We start from the raw sequence: 24,941 nt of genomic DNA, 5'->3' as shown, positions 1-24,941 counted from the left end.
CCAGTACCATGCTTCTAACTCGTGTAGTACTAGTAGTAGTAGTAGTGGTGGTGGTGGTAGTAGTAGTAGTAGTAGTAGTAGTAGTATCTACATCTAGTCCTGATTGAATAAGTGGGCTATATTGCAACACATTATATTGTAGTGAGCAGAATCATCGTCAGTACAGTATACTCTTATGTTTCTTCCTTAATGAATGAGAGTTGGAGTTACGTCATTCCTGTACTGAAGTACAGCTTCTGATCGATTAACTGTCTCGAACAATAGCTATCCCCTTATAGAGACAGAGAAAGAAGTTGTTCAACGTAACCGTTGGTAAGAGACAGATCCTAAGGCCGCCTGGGGTGGCCATTATTCACGGCTCACTCGGGGCAACTGTAAGTGATGCGCCATTTTTTAAATTTTATTCTTGGGGAATAATTTCTTTCCTTGAAATTTATCCCCACCTCGGCTGTTGTATATCAGTACTTAAGGCAAGTAGGACCTTTCGTACCCTCAGTTTGCTGTTCTCGTCGTCAACGCACAGGTGAGTTATTCGCCCAACTCGAACTAATTATCGTTTCACAATGTAGGGTTGTCACTGTTCAGCTAAGATCCCGAATACTTCATACGTGTGTGTCGTAAGAAGAGGTATTTCTATCTAATAGTGTCATGTAACAGAATGAGAGAATTACCAGAGTTCACAGCATCTATAATAACCTTGGTTAGGGACTTAGGAAGTTACTCTGTAATTCAGGTCTACTGTAGGAGAGGGACCCGCTACTCTACCTTCTGTAAGCACATTTTCAAGAAACTTACAATATTATTTTGGTTTTGCTTGGAAGCTCTGATCATTGTCTTGGTAGCACAACAACGTAGTTCCACGAGTGTAAAGCGGAACCAGTTGGGACTGAGATTATTTGTCGATATATGTAAGTTTACATCTTGGAGAAGTTCCCTCATATCCGAGTGGCACAGCAGTATAGTGGTTTATCAAGCAAGTAGCTGTGCGGTTCTGGGTCACGAAGCTATCAGCTTGCATTCGGGAGATAGCGGGTTCAGACCCACTGTCGGCAGTCTTGTGGATGGTTTTCGGTGGTTTCCCATTTTCACACCAGGCAAATTCTGGGGCTGTAATTTTAATTAAGGCTACGGTCGCTTCTTTCCCACTCCCAGGCCTTTCCTAACCCATCGTCCCCATAGGACCTATCTTTGTAGATGCGACGTAAAGCAGGTCGTTTAAAAATGATATTTTTAACTGGTTGCCATCATCGTCATCATCATCATCAGTTTAGTGGTTTTATCATACGCCTTGTCACTGTTCAGCTAAGATCTCGAATACTTCATACGCGTGTGTCGTAAGAAGAGGTATTTCTACCCAATAGTGTCATGCAACAGAGTGAGATAATTACGAGAGTTCGCAGCATCTATACTAGCCTTGGTTAGCGACTTAGAAAATTACTCTGTAGAGAACCCCATTTCCTCCTGATATTGATGATGATGATGATGATGATGATGCTTGTTGTTTAAAGGGGCCTAACATCGAAGGTCATCGGCGCCCTTCCTGATATTAGTACGTTATTCAATCTCATTCATTTTATGGTAACACACAAAAGCACAGTTTTAGACATTTTACATGCCTGAAAATATTCGGATAAAACGTCTCTTGAAACTTCAAGTAGAAGAGGCAAAATAGGAGGCTAAAGCAAGGCGCAGAGTGCTCCTAAATCCCACTTCTTACAAAGGAGTTCAGAAAAAGTTAATTAAAAGATATTTTCAAATGGGTTTTCATGGAGCGGATTCCGTACAAAAGATCGTACCACATGCGTCAGGTCACATGATTTGTTCTCTCTGAATACTTTTACTTTCTTTCTCGTTCATTTGAGAACAAATTATGAATACAAGTAGAATTTTCTAAAAGTTACCTATAATTCACAGTTTTTATGGCAGCAATGAGTACATCTTATATGGCAAATTAGAGTATACGAATCCATTACCATGAAAATTAGATTTTAAAAATTGCGATTTCACACAGTTGACTCAAGTAACTGCTTACGCTGGCCTCCTTCTGATACTAAACAATGCTCCATTCTCTATGATGTTATGCAGTCCTTGTGTGTAAATTACGACCAATAAGAACTTATGAAAGCCTCCATGGCTCAGGCGGCAGCGCGCTGGATGCCGTGCTTCAAATGCCGGTCACTCCATGTGAGATTTGGGCTGGACAAAGCGGAGGCGGGACAGGTTTTTCTCCGGATACTCCGGTTTTCCCTGTCATAATTCATTCCAGCAACACTCTCCAATATCATTTAATTTCATGTGTCATTCATTAATCATTGCTCCAGAGGAGTGCGACAGGCTTCGGCAGTCAGCTCAATTCCTATCCTCGCCCCTAGATGGGGGCGTCATTCATTCCATTCCTGACCAGGTCGAATGACGGGAAACAGGCTGTGGATTTTCATTTTCATTTCAACGTACCATGTCCGAAGTGGAGGTGGTTCCCACATTGATCAACAACACGGCACGGCTCGACCGAAGAGAGCATATGCTGCAAAAATGTGACTTCTAAATGACAGGTACATAGCAATGAAAATACTTTCTTATCCGACGTTTCATTTGTGAAGCTCTTCACATTAACCATGTATGCGGAAACCCCGAACCACTTGGTAAGTAAACCTTAAAGCCAGCAAACAACACGTAGCTTGGAACGAATCGGTATATGGAGGCACAGGCTGACAATGGGTGCAGTGACAGTTGCTGATTCTCGGACAAATACTGCTTACAGTTCATATGTACTTTAGACTACAATAAACAACTTAATTAATTAATTAATTAATTCATTCATTAATTGCAAGATTTTGCTTTTAATGGCATTTCCTTTACATATGCAATCATTCGACTATAATCTGTTTACGATACGACAGTGCGCAGGATGAATGAACACTGACCCCCCATAGTGCGATCTCTTTCAGTTTGTGCGCGAAGTTCAAAAAGAACCAATAAATGCCCATGAATGATCTTAACGAACGATGTGATCACGTTAAATTTAAATCATCATTTTTCATCACATTAAAGAGATGTTGAAATTAAAACGGGATATTTGTCCCTGGCTGAGTTAAAATACAATTATGTTATTAGAGTTATGATTGCGATGACTTCACTTACGTGCTAGGGTATAATTTACGTTGTCCACAACTGTGCACAAACTCCGAATAAATCCACAGTTATTTTTGTATCGCTTCCCTTGTACCCATTACCTATATGTATACCCAAACCATATTTTCCTTATGTTAGAATAAAACACTCGGTTGCATAACTGACAAAAATTATATCGACGTAATAACAGTAATGAAATTCAATAATTTTATTAATTTGAGGCAAATATCTCACGATTACAGGTATTCATTAAAGAACCGAGCTAGCTGACTGCATGGCACGTGCCGTGAAGCTATAAGCTTGCATTCGGCAAATGGTGGGTCGGCAGCCCTGAAGATAATGGTTTCCACTTTCACACCAGGCGGATTGTTGGGCTGTATCTCGATTAAGGTCATTTCCTTCCCTGTCCTAGCCTTCCCTTATCCCATCGTCACCGAAAACTATTACAGTTAGTGCACCGTTAAACGGCTAGAAAGAAAACCTATTAGAGAGAAAACTATTTTTTGTAAGATTTTTTTACTTATCATTTATATTTCTTATAAAACAAAAAATCTGTTCTTATTTCTTTTTCGAGAGTCATCAAAAACATTATGAATTACAGAAATACTCTTCAGGTGTATTTTTTTGCTAGGGGCTTTACGTCGCACCGACACAGATAGGTCTTATGGCGACGATGGGATAGGAAAGGCCTAGGAGTTGGAAGGAAGCGGCCGTGGCCTTAATTAAGGTACAGCCCCAGCATTTGCCTGGTGTGAAAATGGGAAACCACGGAAAACCATCTTCAGGGCTGCCGATAGTGGGATTCGAACCTACTATCTCCCGGATGCAAGCTCACAGCCGCGCGCCTCTACGCGCACGGCCAACTCGCCCGGTCAGGTGTATTTAAACTACGAAAGGAAACCTTAGTTGTATGATTGCAGAAATGTTGTCCTACATCGCTGACACCGAAGTAAAAAATCTTCAGAGCTTGTCTGCTGAATATTCACTGCTTTTCTTTGCAATTAACTTATTATTATTCTTCCCCTCCTTTTGTTACATATTCTACGTAGTTAGAGAGTAAAACTGGTCAAAAATTTCTTGTCAGAATCACTCTTCCAATTCAGACACAAAGTAACATGGTTCAGTGAAACCTTATGTCCCTAAAGACCTGATGGGCTTTGGCCTATCAAGCGACCGCTGCTCAGTTTGAATACCTGCAGGTTACCAGATGACTCGTTGTCAGGGCGACAAATCTTCTCGGCTGCTATCTCAATGTCAGATAGCTCCTTAGTTGTTCTCATATACGCTAAGTGGATCTCAAACCAGGCCTTACATCCATGTAGAAATCCCTGGTTTAGCCGGGAATCGAAGCCGGGGCCTCCGGTAGACTTACTATTCTTACATTTAAGTATTCAGGTCAAGTGTTTATAAACAATTTCATCAGTTTAGTTATGTTATGGGTCCATTTATTAACGGCATTGAAGGTTGCCCAATAAGTTTTAAGAAGCAAATCACAGTCAAATTTTGCATTTTCAGTGAGTAGATATTATTCTCGAAGTCTCTGTGTTGAACGTACTTTTGTATTTAGGCATAGTTCACTCCCGTTTAGCACAAGGAAACAGACTAAATACTCACGGAACTTTCGTTGTTGATTTCAGTATCTTCTATCTTCTTCTATTGTCATAGGTATTGGCTAACGAACAGAACGGATAGAAAACCCGCAAGGGAACTTAAGCAAATTACGACTCACGTAGGATTCGGAAAGAAACATGACTTTGGCGATGAATGGCTAATTCTGCGTCGTCTAATGATCTTGGAAACAGTCCTCGTGTCATTTTTAGGCAAAATAGCACAACTAGCCGTCTTATTGGATTAACAGAGATCAATTTCAGTACCTTCGCGAAGTGATAGCTAACACTCTGTCAGCACCATACGAGATATATTGCAGATGTACGCTGCGTGTTGACGGAGTGTAACGTACACGTTTACAGAAAGTGCTGACGAATACTCTCCGAGCGCTCCACGAAATGAGAGACAATAGCCGATGGATTGTTTCGGGTGTGTTCAGCACATAAGTGTTACCATTAATAATACTATCGGAAGTGTAAAGAGAATGTTCATAAAGTCTGAGAAAAGCGAACAGAGATCCTGGGAAAGTGTGGAATATATCCAGAAGAGTTCTAACTAGTTACATTTTATTTTAGCTTGGTTTACCCTTAAGTTAATAAAATGATATCAGATAAATAAATTTATGTGAGGTTTCGTTATTATCGCCGGTTTCGCGGTCTAGTGGTCGCGAATTTGCATCTTACTTTGAAGTCCAGGATTCCATTCCCGGGCTGGTCAGAGGTTTTTACCTGGATCTGAGAGCTGGTTTGAGGTCCCCTTGGCCTGCGTGAGAATAATAGAGGAGCTATCTGACGGCGAAATAGGAGCCTCCGGCATGTTGAGTTTACTGTCGGCTACTCCCTTAAGAGACGTTAGTCAGGGTGCTAAATGTTAGCCCTGAAACTGAGTTCCTTAACGTAACATTTAAGCACTCTTACATGCCAATCTACTGCGAAGGAGCCAATCCCGCAAGTTTAGAGGCAAGGCAGGAAGTTAATGTCTAACCAACTGCGCTCCCGGATAGACTGTGTATGTCTGATGCCTTTGTACCACAGTATTTCAAGTATCATTCAACATAAGATAGCCCTGCCAACGGCTGTCAACAATATTTTTATCTTATGGTCACTAAACGTTTTGTAATGTTACCTGTACTGTTATTTTGAAACTTATAGTCGAATGGTTTTAAATTTCCACGTTTATAACACCCTATTAAATTAATTTACCTCCACTGCGATGAGAAATGTGGTCATTTCCTGTAATTGAACATTATTTAAGTTATCTGTTATTTTCTTCGAAATAATATATATTAGGCTCTTTAATATATCACCAAGCGGTTAGGCTATGGTGTATGGGTCGTGTATCTGTAGGATTCCAATCGGGAGATAGTAGGTTCGAACCCCACTGTTGTCAACCCTTTCACATTCGAGCGTCGCCGAAAACCTATATACCACGGTGCAACATTAAACTACCAGGGAATAAAACAGACTAACTTATTGGGTAAGGATATCGATAGAGGTAGATTTTAACAAATAACTTGATGCTTAGACACTGAATATTTATTTCGATACGATTTCTAAATAATGTATAATAATAATAATAATAATAATAATAATAATAATAATAATAATAATAATAATAATAATAATAATAATAATAATAATAATAATAACAATAATAATAGACATGATACTGTATAGGCTTTTGGGCTTATGCCGTCTCAAGAAAATAAGGCGAAATTCTTTACATTTTGCAGAGAACTGAGCTCTGCGTCCTCAGAAGAAATCTCGACTGTCCACGAGAAAGGCTTCTTAAACAATGACTCTTTAAAATGTAGACGTTATAATAGAAGTGGAACTGCTGTTGATTATGTTCAGCTTTTGAATTATATTACTCTCTGTTTTAAATCACATAACGTCAATATACTGAGATAACATCCCTTCCAATCACTTGCTTTATGACAATTAGTGATAATGTATCTGATTGAAATTGACACGAGGATAACAGACAAACTCAATTGCAGTGACATCAGAATATTAATCCAAACAAGAAGAAATGCTTTCAGTCTGAGGTAACAATTTTATGTTTATGAAGTTTACCCAAACAAACAAAAATATACTCATAATTTGAAGTATGGGAACGGAATATAAAATAAAATCACCTCGCAGCCTTTGTCCCAGATGGATATTTTATTCACACACTGTACACAAACATTTGCACGACGATGTACTCGGGTGAATAGAGTATGCAAGGTGAGTCGGAAGACAGTTTCAGTAGGCCTACTCTGTATAGCCTCCTACAAAAGGAGACGACTATCGTCCCACGGAGCAGTGTTTTACGTACATTCCAGGACGAAGGTTGTTACGTGTATCGAGATCGGGCCAAATGATGCCCAAACCAGTTCCACACATGCTCAATGGGGGATAGATCTGGTGACGATGCTGGTCAGGGAATTTGAAGAACAGCTTGGAAAGTGCGTTGTATTGCATGTGCAGTATGTGCGTAGGCAATGTCATACTGTAATTGCACATCTCCCTTTTTTACGAATGGCGGCGAAACGAGTTGGACGATTTTCTGGATGTACCGTGCACCATTCAGTGTTCGCTGTTCACTTGCTTCAAGGCACACTTGCTCTGTGATCATCAGTGTGAATTTTCGAATGAAATGAGGAATAGAATATTCCCATCTCCTAGTTCCGGATCGCCTGGAACCGAGGAGTGAGTAATCATTTATTGCAATTCAAACTATTTTTGATACATGCATACTTTCCATCCATCCATCCATCCATTATCTAAAGACTAAGTCTTGTCGCTGCAGCCACATCCCGCGGTCTTCAGCAGTCCTTTTCATCGTGACATAGGAAGCAAAACCCAGCTGAGTGATTATGTTCCTAAGGTATGAGAGACGTGGTCTTCCTCTCGACTTCTTCCCTAGGACCTTTCCTTCGAAAACATTCTGGAGAAAGGTGTCATGTCGTAGGACGTGTCCAAGAAATTTAGCTTTCCTTTTCTCTATTGAATAATTAATTTATCTACTGCTACCCTAATTGTTTTATACATGCATGCTTTCCTTGTTACAATTTATTTATCTACTACTACCTTAAAAATTACAATTACACCTAATTACTAGTTTACAACCAATCTCTAAATTGTAGTTTTTTTTAATATTTTATTTATTTTCGTCCTAGACATTGTTTATTTATCCAACCCCTGCCCCGTTTCTCTACGGGGTCGGGTATGAGGTGAGATGAATCTGTCGTGGCGGTTTTTTATAACCGGATGCCCTTCCTAAAGTCAACCTCATTAGAGTATTTAATGAGATGAAACGAGTGACATGATATAGGATAATAATAATAATTTCGTGTGGCTATTTCTAGCCGAGTGCAGCCCTTGTAAGGCAGACCCTCCGATGAGGGTGGGCGGCATCTGCCATGTGTAGGTAACTGCGTATTATTGTGGTGGAGGATAGTGTTATGTGTGGTGTGTGAGTTGCAGGGATGTTGGGGACAGCACAAACACCCAGCCCCCGGGCCATTGGAATTAACCAATGAAGGTTAAAATCCCCGACCCGGCCGGAAATCGAACCCGGGACCCTCTGAACCGAAGGCCAGTACGCTGACCATTCAGCCAACGAGTCGGACATGATATAGGATAGTAGGAAGGGAGAAGGTGACACCCGGTGCCGGCACATAGCCTACTCCTGTTGAATAGCACCAAGGTGCCTGCTCAAGGCTCAACGTCTCCATCGGACGGATGAATCACTATCAACAGCGTCATATGCCCTATATGAGCACTGCGAAGAGGTTTGGAATTTAATCCAGGCTTTTGGCACGCAATCTAATGATGGAGAAAATGTTTTCGACCAACGGGACTCGAGCCGGCTAACCACTGTGTCAGACCGCTTAGACTTCAAAGCCTTAAGGATCATGATCACCAAGCGGGCTATTTTTGTCCTACATTAACAGTGTTATACAGTCTAGGACAACATGTATCTTACCCGTTATTAATTAGTGCAAGTATTTGTTTTTGTTACGAGTCCGAACAGATTTCTTCTTAGCTTACAATAGACATTGTGAATTAACTTAATGACTGTGCGAATGAATGAATAAATGGATGGATGACTGCGCGCCTGGATGAAATGAAGAGTACGTAAATTAAAACACGAATTCTCTCAAGTTGGTGTCGCTAATCCACCTGTAGTTTTAGCTAATGTTGCACTTAATCTATAGTTTTAGGAGTTACATGATGAAGGAAAATGCGTGTATTTTATTACTCATTATTCAACCCTACTACAGCGTAACTGAGGAAGACATTCTACGGCAGCAATTCTAATACTGTATAAATATCTGTACACAAGTTGCATGCGCTCTTTAATAGGAATTATAAAGATGACTTACAAATAGCACCTCGCACATTTTTGTGAACCTGACAGCAAGAACTACGCCATAAAAGAATAAAATTTGTTTGACTAAGAGAAATTCACCCGGTAAACAGAGTGTATCAAAACTATACTGACAAAAATTCAGGAATGCTCTTCGAGAAAATGAAGTGACTTTTTTACTTCCGGGCGATTCAAATTGACGAACTTGCTGCATATGCTATGCCAGCGAGCCAGCCGCTGCCTGTTGCTGTGCGTCAGAGGAGGGAAGGGAAAGGTGGGAAACTAGGAAGTGGGAGACAGAGATAATGCTCGGTGTGAATGCACAAGTTTCTCGTTCGTGTCGCATAGTCGCTTCACAGCCCTAGTAGGCAGTGTACAGTTTGTTCTGCACAAATTGACTACTATGCGAACCCTCTAGAAAGAGAATATGAACTAGTACCAAGAATACTGGTAGCTTTCCAGGTCGTTCCCGATACACCACACCATTATGAACTGTGCATCGAAGTAGGAAGAGGGTATATTGAACATTTATTGTAATCAAAGCATTATGCGTATTGTTTCCTTCGTTCAGTATTTCATTCCACTTACAATGTTGTGAGTGAATACACAATCATGGAGCGGCAGCGTTGCATCCTCATGCATGTTAAATAATAAGGAACGTTACTGAGACCAACAGACAAGAGGAGAAACGATCTGGTGCATCCCTTGACTGACAAGTGCGTCTTAATTGCAGTATGTTCTTGTACTGTGCGTGCAGTTTCGACTGTTTAATAAACAAACTGTGGATATTGCCTGTAAGAGACAAGGACAATCCTGTGCGAGTCGAACGAGGAAACGTGCATGCGCGCGGAGCAATATCTCTGACTCCATCATACACCCCACTTCCCCTTCTCCTCCCTGAAGCGCAGCAGCGACTTATGTCTGCTCTGGCATGGCAAATACGGCGACTTCGTCGATTTGAGTCCCGCGCTCGGAAGTAACAAAGTAGCCAAATTTTCTCGAAAAGAAACATTTTCTCCGCCAATCCGATTGCACCATCGTTCTTAACATGACACGAAGAGCATCCCTGATGTTTTTGTCGACATAGTTCTGATACACCCTGTATAGCGTTTGGTAACATCAGAGTATCTATTCATTTAAAATGTAGAGACAAACTTGACATATACCGGGCGAGTTGGCCTTGCGGTTAGGGGCGCGCATCTGTGAGCTTACATCCGGGAGATAGTGGGTTCGAATCGCACTGTCGGCAGCCCTGAAGACGGTTTTCCGTGGTTTCCCACTTTCTCACCAGGCAAATGCTGGAGCTGTACCTTAATTGAGGCCAAGGCCGCTCCTTCCCACTCCTAGGCCTTTCCTAACCCATCGTCGCCATAAGACCTATCTGTGTCAGTGCGACGTAAAGCAAATAATAATAATAATAATAATAATAATAATAATAATAATAATAATAATAACAAACTTGGCATTTAGCCTGAGATTCACAGTCATATTTTAGTTGTTTGAAAATGTACAAGACACCACTCACGAGTCTAAGAGAAGTTGCGTAAGGGTGTCGGATATTCTACTTAGGAACAAATTCAACTGAAAAATTCCGATTGTGGAGTTCGTAGTTGGCAGCACCGATATAATTCAAATGAGTTATATTTGAATGTCCGTTGGAAATACTTCAACCATACAACATTTCGTTGAATTTGGAATCACCGTTGAAGGGCTTTATTGATTAGAGCTTGAAATATGAATATTGTGCTGTTTAAAATTAGCAACGCTGACAGCAATGAAATTTGTATACGTAAGGCGTACTGTATACCATAGCAAGCTGGCTGAAATGGACTAAACTGTTTCGTAGGCTGTGACAGCAGGTGCTAAGAATACTGTACTTGCCCATGAATTATTCGCAGTTGGTAACACTGGTATAAATGGAAAGATCTAACGTCCGATGTGCCGAAATAATACTTTCTCCCACCAAGTTTTATCAACATTCGACAAGCTGCACGGAGGTTAACAAGCAACGCGCAAACGCGGAGAAACATGAAACTACTTCAGAATCATATTTAGAAAAATAGGCCAAAACATGAATAGTGCCAAGTAACAAGAGACCACTACATAAGGGGAATAAATACCACTCTTGTCATGAATATTAGCAAAATCAAATGTTTATAATTCCACAGACACGAACAAGCTGAGCTATCTCGCCAAAGCATTTGGTTCTATAGTTGACACTTAAAAACAGTAACATCACTACCTTATTATAGTGAATTTGACCTTTTCTAACGTTAAATAATGCGGTATATGAATTCCTGCGAAAACGAGCTAATATAAGCAACAGAATACTGATATATCATCGTTGGGACTAGAAAAACAGCTATGTGATAATATTTCAGTTTAGAACTCTGACCAGAAAGGTTCTGTCATCTAAGGCTCAGTATTGCATGAACTATAGCCTATCAAGGAATTTTCGATCTAAGTGATACATATGCTGTGGATCAGTATTTCTCCCCTCAACACCGTTACATAACGGTATTGCGAGGCGCAACGACGATATACAGTTTGAAAATATATCGAAAACTTAACAGTTAACATTAACATAATATTCTCATCGTTTGCGAACTCTGCTGTCTACGCCTATGTAAACACACACATGTAAATATACAAAGTGTCCCAGAAGGAACGGTCAATATTCATGGATAAGACAGTAACAATCATTTGAAGCAAAAAAAACTTCACATGGACATATGCCCTATTCCGAATGGTTTCCGAGGTAGAACACATTTAATGTGTATTTGTTTTTGGGCTAGTGGCGCGCAAGTATGTGTCTTACCAACCCGACCTCTTTAACGTTTTAAAGTGGGTACGAGTTTTCCCGCATGTAATGTTCGCCATACACATTGATACGTGCAGAATGTCGCCGCATGCTGGTAGCAGGACTACGCTGCACCATTTCAACAAAGTGTTCTTGTTCGTGGGACACTGATACGTGCAGAATGTCGCCGCGTGCTGGTAGCAGAACTACGCTGCACCATTTCAACAAAGTGTTCTTGTTCGTGGGACACTGATACGTGCAGAATGTCGCCGCGTGCTGGTAGCAGAACTACGCTGCACCATTTCAACAAAGTGTTCTTGTTCGTGGGACACTGATACGTGCAGAATGTCGCCGCGTGCTGGTAGCAGGACTACGCTGCACCATTGCAACAAAATGTTCTTCTTGTTCCTGCACAGCTTGTTGAACTTCACGTTCAGGAGAAAAATGGGAACTTGGAAAAATACCTGTTTCAGCCAATGTGCTGGAAACTCTGGAAAACACTCTACGATCAGGAATTTGACGTGTCGGAAAGCGTTGATGGTATTCCTCGAGAGCAGCAGGAGCACTACTATCGCAGAAGCCGTCAACATACACCATATCTGCATATTCTGCATTAGTGTGGATGTGTGCCATTTTAGCTAGCGTGTGTACACTCCAGATCTTTACTATCTCGTGGCCAAAAATATTCATTTCAGGCAAGAATTCAGTACAGCCCTTAGAAACACCCAGTACCTGTTTAGACACTCTCTCTCATTGGTCACATCCATCCGACGCGTTAACACATGCACACATCTGAAGAGTAAGGGGGGTTGAGAGAGTGAAGTACGGGATATCTAGAAACACAAGCGGAGGGGAAGGTACTTGCTTCCCTACTTACCCGCACGTCCCACTGGGTCGACAATGAGGAGAGGGGAATGAGAGGAGGAACCACACGGCTCCTTCAAGGCAACAAATGTACTGAGTATATCAACTCAATGAGGGTTAAGTTATCTAGTTCACTTGTAATTCTTGTGTGCGAAGGCTGGCTGAAATGTTAGCGGTCTCCACCATGACCTCATTATCAAATGGCATCGTGCTCAACCATTGTAAGATAGAATGACGCTTATTTTCGTCAATATAGGCCCTATTAAATTAAACTACTTTAATACTCTTGCAAGCACTGTCAAAAGAAGAATTAATATACTTTGCACTAAAATATGCACGGATATCAAATTTGAACGCAAAAAATTAGGATGAAAGAATGTAACCGTCTCATTTAAAGACCTAGGGCATACTATTTTACTGAAATATTATACCATTCTTTTTTTCTTAATATAATTACGAAAATGGGAGAGAAATTAAAAGGGACAAATGACATATAAAAATAAAAGACAGAGACAATGCTTCCATTTACAAAGAGTGTGGGTGGGTAAGACACAAACGTGCGCGCCACTAGCCCAAAATCAAATGTGCATTAAATTCTATCTCGGAAATCATTCGGAATAGGGCATATGTCCATATGAATTTTTCTGCTTCAAATGAACGTTCCTGCCATATCCATGAATATTGACTATTCCCCCTGGGACACCCTGTATTTACCATTGCGGCCATCGTGTAATAGTTATAAATATGAACGAATGTGCAAACAAATAAACAATTGCAGTTTCGAAAAGAATGTTAGCTTGGGACCGAATCCATCAAACAAATACCATTATGAGAGAAGACTGAAAAATTGTCGTCGAAGTACTTTTTTCTAAAAGGCAATACAGTATTACGAATACGCAGCTCACAGCATTCATTATATTGCATACTGTCTATGTATGCCTTTGCTGGCAGGATGTAGTGTTTACAGTGCACTATGTCTTCTGGTATGGGCTATATCAAATTTGTTACTTTCATTGACCTGTCTCAGTCTCACCCTTGGCTTTGACAATATGAAAGTGACCGAGGTATGAGCGAAGCCAGTAATGCCATTCCTTATGAAGCCAGTCCCTGTTATGATTGGTGTGAAAATATCGCTCATAGGGTCGGTTGGTGCATGCATTTCAGTGGGCTTGGCAGACTGATATGCAATAGCAACTTCTGGCTCAGAGAGGAAAGCAACGGGAAACTACCTCACTCCTCACTTCCCTAGTATGCCTCTTCAGTGACACCTAGGCTATCTATGACAGCTGTTGGTGGAGCTGTAGAGGATCAAACCAGCCTTCGGGCTGAATACCCAACATACATACATACATACTGTCTATGTACCTATGATGTTCATGAGTTACAGCTATTATGTCACTTTGTCTACGTTGGTTAAGAGTGATAACGATACGATTGTTTAATGTTTCAGAAAATGAATCTTCTTCCTTTGGTTCTCATTTTGGTCACTCTGCTTAAAACGCAGTCGTTCTCGGCCACTGCAATGCAGATAGAAGAGGATAAATACCTAGACAAGGAGGTAAGTTTCGTCGCCAATATTCATGGTGATGATAATGCTTATTAGCAAAACAACGAAATTGTTAGGCCCTGACAATATATCAGGGGTTCAGGTAAAGAAAATAGCAATGCAATTTAAGAAAGTAATATTTCACCTCGTCCAACTTGAAAACTTATAACTGTTTATTTCGGAAGCTGTTGAACCGAGGTGGTAGCACGTTCTCGGCTCACAGGAAAGGACTTGGGTTCGATTCTCGGTCGGGAGGTTGAGAAATTCACGAACGGATTACCACTTCTATAGAGGCTCATGGTGCTAGGCGTGCACTCGGCCTATAATAGAAATGAGTACCAGGTTAACTCCCGGCGGCAAAGCTAACCACACGTGTTACTAACCATTCTATACTTTTCCTGCTGATATTGAATTCCATTCCCTCAGTTGGTCCCTATTGCCTGTATGGAGACAATATAAACGCCAGGGTTAATGCTCAAGTCAGTTTCTCCTACTAAGGTCGCAATACTTAAAGAAGCATCTTGACACTTCTTAGGGGGAGGTCCGTTTACTACCAGCCTGGGTGGGAATACCCAAGGTAGTAGGAGGTATGGCTGCCATGGAACTGGGGTCGGGTCCACAGCGGTTGCTATGGAGATTAGCCTGCTGGCCGGCTCGTGTTGCTTGGAGTTGCCAAAGCTCTCATTTCTGAGTTGTGTACAACAGAACAGAGCAGTCTGAACCAACGAACAAGTGAGCCGCAAGCAAGGGGAAAGAGAAAGGAATGCAGGAATGTGGTAACACCGTGCAATGGCACGTTCAATGCTCCTCCCTCCAGACTTATCTGTCAGAATGCTTCTTTCAATATTACTGTTATAACAAGATCGGAACGTCGCTTAGAACCCAGATTACTTCCATCGTCAAAGTATGGCAAGGGAATTAATCCGAGGAATTCTTGATTATTCTTCAAAATGTATCACTTCTCTGGATAATGAAAGTGGGCTGGTGCCCATCCAACACAGAGTTTTATTTCCATATTTCAGAGTGAACCGCTACTGTCCCCCATCATGAAATCACTTTTATATAAACATAAATTTGTATCTAAGTACTGGTTTCGTATGTGTTGTTTATAGCCATAACCGGCACTAAGCGGTAGGTAGTACACAGGCTTTATTTTCTCTATACTAAAATGATCATAAAAGTTTGAAATACTTATTGTCATATGGTATGTCAGAACTATTTGGCACGTCCCTGATAACGATTTTTCCTTCGCATTGCCATTGAGTCAATGTCATAAATTTTGCACAAATCGTCCTAACGTTTTCCAGCGGCGTAACCATTTTGAAACACCAGATCTCGTAAGATCTCCGAAGTTAAGCAACATCGGGCGTAATAACCATTTGAATGGGTAGCCCACTTGCTATTATTGAAACTTTATCCAACAGAAGTAGTTTAACGAACCGAAAGTCAACGGCATGACGTAGTTTTAGCATTTAAGTTGCAGAATTTCTCTATTATTATATCACTTTTATCCCTTAAATGTCACCAAACATGGCCAGGATCGAACGTCTTAGCCTGGTGGTAGAAAGTGAACGACTAGCCGAACACGTCAGTAAGGGCGGCAAGATTTTCATTTATAAAATTAGGTTAACTTCACACTAACTACTTTTACGATTTTCGGAGACACCAAGGAGCCTATTATTATGTCCTGTTGGAGGTCTCTTACGTAGCGGTAAACCTACCGACATGAAATCGACGTATTTGAGCACCTTCAAGTAGCACCAAACTGAGCCGAGATCGAACCCACAAACTTGAACTCAGAAGGCCAGAGCTCTACCGTCTGAGCTACTCAGTCCGGCAAGATTACTTCAGCCACATCCTTTACACAAATACAGTAATCACATACCCGGTCAACAAACTGATTGAGAATGTCAGTATGGGATTTGTCTAGTTACATTTGAACAGACGTACCTAGGTATATCAGATGGATATTTATCAGTATACTTTTCATTGGCAGTATTCACGGGAGCTGGCAGCATGGCTTATGGACCTGGTTCGGCGAACGGATGCCCCTACAATATGCACTCACAAGAGGAATTCGGAACTTATCAATTCTCTCCTCGGTCTTCCCAAGGTACTCAACGACGCAGGAAGAAAATGAAAATCAGGTAAGTAAAAAAATAAAAAGTACTAAAATAAGACAAGGAAAATCGTAAATTAAAGGAGAAAGAGGTACTTACAGGAGGTTCAGACTCTAATCCCTTGCTGTACAAGGGACATGTGTGCCACATTTTTAATTATCTTACAAGTCAGGTAAATCGCACACATTTGTAAAGGTCATTGCTATGTTATTGCCTGTGTTGATTATATTAATTGTTTTAAACCAAACCAAACCCCATGCACCACAATCCGAATGGACCCGCTCTGCGGCGACCGTTGCTCATCCCGAATGCTTGGAGATTACGAGGTGATATTTGGTCAGCGTAACGAATCTTCTCGGTCGTTATTCTTGGCATCCTACACTGGGATTAATTGTTTAAACTGTTTCAAAAGCAATTGAATATATTCGACCTAGTGGAAGTGTTTCATTATTGAATCTCAAGTCAACGTTGGAGCAATCATTGTGTACATCCCTTTTAGTCTTTCTCTTCAGGACGTAACGTTCATCTTTGCTTTATGAAGGGGTGGAAATTTTTTCAAGAGTATCATACAAACATTTAATTGTAGACACGTTTAATCATAAATCTCCCCGGGCGAGTTAGCCGTGCGGTTAAGGGCGCGCAGCTGTGAGCTCGCATCCGCGAAATAGTGGGTTCGAACCCCACTGTCGGCAGCCCTGAAGATGGTTTTCCGTGGTTTCCCAATTTCACACCAGGCAAATGCTGGGTCTGTAACTTAATTAAGGCCACGGCCCCTTCCTTCCCATTCGTAGGCCTTTCCTGTCCTCGTCACCATAAGACCTGTCTGTGTCGGTGTGACGTAAAGAAAATAGCAAAAAATCATAAATCTGTATGGAAAATAAATAGAAGTTACACCCTTCAATTGGTACTTCACTTTTTTCTGAAATGCCATCTTTGATGTACACTGCCACAAATATGTCCAAACCATTTTCTCGAAAACTGAAATGTTTATTTCAAAAATCATACTTCATCTGTATGACAAATTGTCAAGAATGTGTTGTGTAATTTAGTGGTGAACCTGCAAGGGTTACCAAAGAAATCAACTACTCTAAAACACGACATTGAGACTGAAGTGCATGAAAGCATGTCTACAACAAGTCACGCGTAACTTCTCCAGTATATTGAAATTATTTAAAAAAAGCATATTTAAGAAATCTGTTCACCGCTGGGTTCCGTGGTTCAAATCCCGGTTACTCCATGTGAGATTTGTGCTGGACAATGCGGAGGCGGGACAGGTTTTTCTCCGGGTACTCCGGATTTCCCTGTCATATTCCATTCCAGCAACACTCTCCAATATCATTTCATTTCATCTGTCATTCATTAATCATTGCCCCTGAGGAGTGCAACAGGCTTCGGCAGCCGGCACAATTCCTATCCTCGCCGCAAGATGGTGGCTGCATTCATTCCATTCCTGACCCGGTCGAATGACTGAAAACAGGCTGTGGACTTTCATTTTCAAGAAATATGTATTGTCAAGGTCCACTGATCAACAGCACAACAAAGAGTGTCCCAAGCTCAACGTGATAAATCCCACCGCAGTTCTCTTACTTTATGCGGCCAAAGTCTCTACCGTTCGTATCATTTGTCCTCGCGAAGATCTCTATGTCCAGAAAAATACTTTACATAGGGCTGAGAATTAAACACAGTATAACTTAGAAGACCTATATTATTCTCATTATTCACTAGACTAGGAAGATGAACTGGAATGTATGGATGGTGAAATTACTACAGATTAATTAATGGCGTGTGGCCTACCAAGAGGCCGGATTCAGGTCTTCCAAGTGGGCGCCGTATAGGCGACCTGCGTGTCTATGAGAATGGGGCCCTACCTGTGATGAATTCTAATGCTGAAGATAGCACACACTCCCAGTCCCCGAGCCATTGGAATTAAAATCCTCGACCCAGCCGGGAATCGAACCCGGGACCCTCTGCACCAAAGGTCAGCACGCTAACCTTTTAGCCATGGAGCCGGACATTACTACAGATAGTAACACGGTAGTGTTCTGCTGTGCTTGTATACATATAAACTTCTTCGATATTATTTTATATTTATTCAAGTGTGTACGTAAGATATGACTGAAAAGATAATACTTGCCTCAGTTGATGCTAAAGATGGATGTCAACGTGAGTATTCAACATTATATTAGTCACGGAGATTTATTGTATTTAGTTCCACAGTTATGTATTTGTTTTTTATTTAGGCCTATTTTCTAGGTACTAGCAAACCCTACAGTGTGATTTTTTCCACCATGTACAACCTCTAGGGATGGATCGAGGAGAGATTACGGGACAGAAAAGGTCTAATGAACGTATTCGGAAATGCATGGTTTGTTCGTTAGGGACCATTTATTCAATTATCCTCTGTTACAGAGACGGCGATCTAATACGCGCTGTAGCATGCAGCCACAATGACAGTATGTGTTGAAAATGGTTTGCATGTGCCTCCACGCATGCGTGTCCTGTCTCACACGTTCACATCAGCCAGGTTGCATCCGAAAAGTGTCAAAGGCAGAATGAATACGCTGGGATGGGCTCTACATACACCATACTTTTGAGATGCCCCCATAACCAGAAATCGCAGATCTGGTGAACGAGCAGGCCATGCAACTGGACCTTCTCGTCCGATCCGTCGACTAGGGAAGACACGATTGAGATGCGTCCGGACGTTCACGGCGAAGCGGGCTGGAGCATCATGTAGCAGCCACATAACTTTACAAATCATCAATGGTACGTCTTCCAGCAGGGAAGGCAAAGTCACCCGCAAGAAACGCCGATACTTCCGGCCAGTTAGGTGACGTGGAAAGAAGACTGATCCCAAACCACGGTCGCCAATTATACCGGCCCACACATTCCGGCTGAACCGCTGCTGATGATTCGCTGGCACCAAACCATAGGGATTCTGCATACACTCCCACAGATGACTGTTATGAAAGTTGAAGATACCAATCCGCGTAAAGGTGGCGCCATCTGTGATTAGGATGGATGTCACAAATCCAGGAATCGTGGTTGCCTCGTGAATAAATCAGTGACAAAACTGCTGCCGATGTGGAAAATCTGTCGCTAGTAAGCCCAGCACACGCTGTAAGTGATAATGGTAGTAACAACTGTCATGGAGAATGTTCCACACGGTCGTCTGACTTACCCTGTACTGGCGGGCCAACTGCCTGGTACTGACACGGCGGTCGCCTTGCACAGTGTTAATCACATTTCCCCCCACGTCTGATGTCCGAACAGGGCGGATACGTCCTTCATGATTACCTGCTACCGGGCGAGTTGGCCGTGCGGTTAGGGGCGCGCGGCTATGAGCTTGCATCCGGGAGACAGTGGGTTCGAATCCCACTGTCGCAGTCCTGAAGATGCTTTTCCGTGGTTTCCCATTTCCACATCAGGCAAATGCTGGGACTGTACCTTAATTAAGGCCACGGCCACTTTCTTCCAACTCCTAGGCCTTTCCTATCCCATCGTCGCCAAAAGACCTATCTGTGTCGGTGCGACGTAAAGTCACTAGAAAGATTTCCTGCTTCCTTAAACGACCCTGTCTCGGACAAACGTCAAAACACTGTTGCAAACATTGAATGCTGTGGTTGTTGTCGGCGGGGATAGGTCTACCGATACAACCGTGCTGCCCACCGCTCGTTGCCATTTGCCTTGCCGTAAGTAAACACCATGTCGACAAGCTCTCGAGTCGAATACGGAACCATTGTATACAACACTGTAACACATCCACTGCCGGTACCCGGTGAGTCAGCACGAGAAGTGACTCGGACACAACTGTACCAATGACTATGGCAGGAGAAGGCGCTAGGGCATGACGTATGAGGAACAATACTACCCTCCATGAGGAAACCACGCACACTGTAATTGTGGCGGCATGGTACAGCGCTTATTGGCCTGCAGTCTCTGTAACAAAGTACGATTGAATACATGGTCGCTAGCATGGACACCATGCATTTTCGGACATACTTTCATTAGGCCATTTTTGTTCCGTATCCTCTCCACGATCAATCCCTAGAGTTTGTACATGTTGGAAGAAATCACCCTGTATACACTGACTGACAGAGCAAATGCAACACCAAGAAGGAGTGGTTCGAAAGGGATGAAAGTTGGGGAAAAAACAGAGACGGCAAGGACGAATAATTGATATTTATTTCAAACCGATATGCAGGTTACACAATGCGCACGGCATCGACTCAGTAGGATGTAGGACCACCGCGAGCGGCGATGCACGCAGAAACACGTCGAGGTACAGAGTCAATAAGAGTGCGGATGGTGTCCTGAGGGATGGTTCTCCATTCTCTGTCAACCATTTGCCACAGTTGGTCGTCCGTACGAGGCTGGGGCAGAGTTTGCAAACGGCGTCCAATGAGATCCCACACGTGTTCGATTGGTGAGAGATCCGGAGAGTACGCTGGCCACGGAAGCATCTGTACACCTCGTAGAGCCTGTTGGGAGATGCGAGCAGTGTGTGGGCGGGCATTATCCTGCTGAAACAGAGCATTGGGCAGCCCCTGAAGGTACGGGAGTGCCACCGGCCGCAGCACATGCTGCAAGTAGCGGTGGGCATTTAACGTGCCTTGAATACGCACTAGAGGTGACGTGGAATCATACGCAATAGCGCCCCAAACCATGATGCCGCGTTGTCTAGCGGTAGGGCGCTCCACAGTTACTGCCGGATTTGACCTTTCTCCACGCCGACGCCACACTCGTCTGCGGTGACTATCACTGACAGAACAGAAGCGTGACTCATCGGAGAACACGACGTTCCGCCATTCCCTCATCCAAGTCGCTCTAGCCCGGCACCATGCCAGGCGTGCACGTCTATGCTGTGGAGTCAATGGTAGTCTTCTGAGCGGACGCCGGGAGTGCAGGCCTCCTTCAACCAATCGACGGGAAATTGTTCTGGTCGATATTGGAACAGCCAGGGTGTCTTACACATGCTGAAGAATGGCGGTTGACGTGGCGTGCGGGGCTGCCACCGCTTGGCGGCGGATGCGCCGATCCTCGCGTGCTGACGTCACTCGGGCTGCGCCTGGACCCCTCGCACGTGCCACATGTCCCTGCGCCAACCATCTTCGCCACAGGCGCTGCACCGTGGACACATCCCTATGGGTATCGGCTGCGATTTGACGAAGCGACCAACCTGCCCTTCTCAGCCCGATCACCATACCCCTCGTAAAGTCGTCTGTCTGCTGGAAATGCCTCCGTTGACTGCGGCCTGGCATTCTTAGCTATACACGTGTCCTGTGGCACACGACAACACGTTCTACAATGAGTGTCGGCTGAGAAATCACGGTACGAAGTGGGCCATACGCCAACGCCGTGTCCCATTTATCGTTCGCTACGTGCGCAGCACAGCGGCGCATTTCACATCATGAGCATACCTCAGTGACTTCAGTCTACCCTGCAATTGGCATAAAGTTCTGACCACTCCTTCTTGGTGTTGCATTTGCTCTGTCAGTCAGTGTAAAACCTGTGGAATATTTTCAATTTATCATTCTGTAATATTTAACTCTATATGATGAAACTTATTGTCCGACTCATTGGCTGAATGGTCAGCTTTGAGGCCTTCGGTTACCGGACGGGTCGAGGATTTAAATCGCATCTATTAATTATTCTGGCTCGGGCAATGGGCGTTCGTGTTTGTCCCAAAACTTTTCTCTTCGTATTCAGACAATACACTACCAACCACCACAGACACAAGCAATAATGATTACATCCCTCCATAAAAGGTTGGCGTCAGGAAGGGCTTCCGGCCGTAAAACAGGACCAAATCTACATGTGTGACACTGTTCGCACCCGCGACCCCACAGATGTGGGAAAAGCGGTAGAAGGAGAAGGTATGGTGTAACTTATTAAGCAGATAAGAAGAAGAAGAAGAAGAAAAATAAGAATAATAAATGTATTGGTTTTACATCCCACTAACTACTCTTTACGGTTTACAGAGACGTCCTGGAGCTGGAAATTTGTTCCGCAGGCGATCTTTTACGTGCCAGTAAATCTACTGATTCGAGGTTGGCGTATCTGAGCACCTTGAAATACAACCAGGCAAAGCCGAAATCGAACCCGCCAACTTGGACTCAGAAGGCCGGCGTTTCTACCGTCTGAGCCACTCAACCCGACAGTTTAAAGTTTTAATTGCACATCTGGTAACTCATAACAAATAAGTGCTACTCATACGGATAGTATGGATCCATTTCCTTGCCCATCATTTGTCCTCGAGGAAGTGATGGCACGTCCCAATATCAAAGTATCGAGAATTAAAATTCCAAAAATTTCCTTTAATTTGTCCGACTGATTCCATTGCTCTATGATCTTTACACTCAAAATACTGTCGTTTCAATTGATATTACAGTAGACTCTGCCTTTCAAAGTTCGTGGGGGTACACTGATCATTCATTCTAATTGTACAAACAAGAGGTTTTATTTTGCTACTTCTTTTAGGTCGCACCGATTCAGACAGGTCTTAATGGTGAAACGACGGTTGCACTGCCCTGTGTAGATGTACGCTGTCTGGCCGTTTACATACTGTAGGCCTAGTGGCGTTCTGCTGGTTAAACCATTTCAAATGGATGAAAGTGTACAGTACCGTATCTCTATATAACTGTTAGCATGAGTGTTCTACGAGTTTCCTCAGTAACACTGACGAACACATCAGATACTGAAGGACGACCACTCAGCATACCATCTTCACACATTTGTTCGACTATCTTTCACCACGACAAACAACTAGCCTCCGTAGTCTCGCTATTCCGTCATACTGTCGTAACATTTCACAGTGACATACCTCTAAAACGGTTACCTCGGTAGACATGATGATCATCGCTCCTTAAAGAACTAAACAACCCAATTCATTTGTCATCCATACCCCTTAAGGGCTTACACATTTCGAAATATTAGTGGAAATTATAAGCTCAGAGATGAGCTCAGCATTGCTTCCAGTTACTTGGGATGAGCCCCACTTTTCTTCAGTAAGGTCATTGGTTTCACGTCCCAGTAACTACCTTTACGGCTTTGAGGACACCGAGATGACGAAATTGTTTCCCTAAAAACTTCTTCTACCTGCAGGTAAATCTAACAGCAAGAGACTGGCGTATTGATGCACGTTCAAATACTATCGGCTGAACCGAAATCGAACCCACCAACTTGAGCTCAACAGGCCAGCGCTCAACCGTCTGAGGTACTCGGCCCCGGTTCTGTCTTTCAGCATTCTTGTCTGTCTAATCACCCTCTGCCTACTATAGTTCTATCGGAATAAGTCCATGAAGTGAAATGGCGTATGGCTTTTCGTGCCAGGAGTGCTTTTGATTTGACGCTCGTAGGCGACTTGCGCGTCATGATGAGGATGAAATGATGATGAAGACGACACATACACCCAGCCCCCGTGCCAGCGAAATTAACCAATGACGGTTAAATTTCTAGACCCTGCCGGGAATCGAACCCGGAACCCCTGTGACCAAAGGCCAGCACTCTAACAATTTAGACATGGAGCCGGACAGTCCATGATTACTTTTCATTTTATCGACCATCATGACAAAACATCGGTAGTTTTCGAGTGTTTTCTTCTTTCACGGCAGGTAAGTTCCGAAGCTGAGTGTAATCCATTAGTTCCATGTCTGACCCTTTTCATCGAAGTCCCACGACTCTCAAACACGAGATGGAACTCTTCTTTTCATCCTATCTTTTCCTTTCTCGATCAACCAAGATATTCTCCTCACTGCCGGTGGTCGATAACCACTATGTCGGGCTCCTTAAAATTATTATTATTATTGTCATAATTTGACTTGTATGTATAACGGCGCTGAAAGATCCACTAACATCAAAACTCATATCGAGATAAAGATATGAGTTGGTTAGATCGCCGACGTCAGTTTCTTTAGCCCCACCGCTGTGATTATATCAAACAAACTTGTTGTTTTGCCCATTCCGCTATGTTCCGCCACATTACAGATCTGTCATCTCCCGAGTCAATTATCCCCATCGTCATTCCAAAATAAATACCGTGACATTCAGTAATGTACACACCAGATCATCACAGGTTACAACTAAGTTTCTCTCTCCCGTAAACATATGTACGCGAGGCTGATGTCCAGTTCATCCCAAGAAAAAAATGTAAACGAAACATCTAACTTTCTGTTCCTAATGTGTTTGTGTTTCTTTGGTTGCAGAAGCTTCGTCCTTATTGTGACTGACCAATGGCATCGACGGACTTCCCACTTGTAAACAAGATTCTTGTTATTATTTTAATGAAATGTTGAAGAATTACATAAAATAATAAATACTTCAACCAAAATAACATTTACTGTTTTTCTATCTCCATTCATTTCGAGATGTGCTTCCATATTGACTGATGTAACTTTACTTACTTTTAAACGCCTCCTGACGTGGGAATATAATAATAACAATAATAACCTACTGTATGTCTACCCCTTAGTCCCGTTTCCTGATATGGAGTCGGGAATAAGTTAAGATGAAATTA

The 24,941-nt window shown here is 42.7% G+C and overlaps 1 protein-coding gene across 1 annotated transcript; it reads left to right on the top strand.

Annotated features, from left to right (window-relative positions):
- The first annotated feature begins 516 nt into the window (after positions 1 to 516).
- On the top strand, positions 517 to 24,720 carry Pdf (Pigment-dispersing factor). The gene is made up of 4 exons (XM_067139562.2): positions 517 to 523; positions 14,211 to 14,318; positions 16,303 to 16,453; positions 24,631 to 24,720. The coding sequence occupies exons 2-3, from the start codon at positions 14,214 to 14,216 to the stop codon at positions 16,444 to 16,446; spliced, it is 249 nt and encodes an 82-aa protein (XP_066995663.1). The 5' UTR covers positions 517 to 523; positions 14,211 to 14,213; the 3' UTR covers positions 16,447 to 16,453; positions 24,631 to 24,720.
- Positions 24,721 to 24,941: the final 221 nt, after the last annotated feature.

This window comes from Anabrus simplex, chromosome 2 (genome assembly GCF_040414725.1).
Source record: "Anabrus simplex isolate iqAnaSimp1 chromosome 2, ASM4041472v1, whole genome shotgun sequence".
Lineage (NCBI taxonomy): Eukaryota > Metazoa > Arthropoda > Insecta > Orthoptera > Tettigoniidae > Anabrus > Anabrus simplex.
This window is presented reverse-complemented; position numbering and strand designations above follow the sequence as displayed.

Excerpts from the sequence above, each read along its gene's own strand:
- Pdf (XM_067139562.2), top strand. The coding sequence starts at position 14,214 with ATGAATCTTCTTCCTTTGGTTCTCATTTTGGTCACTCTGCTTAAAACG. Across the intron at positions 14,319-16,302 it reads ATAAATACCTAGACAAGGAG|TATTCACGGGAGCTGGCAGC; the intron begins GTAAGTTTCGTC and ends TTTCATTGGCAG.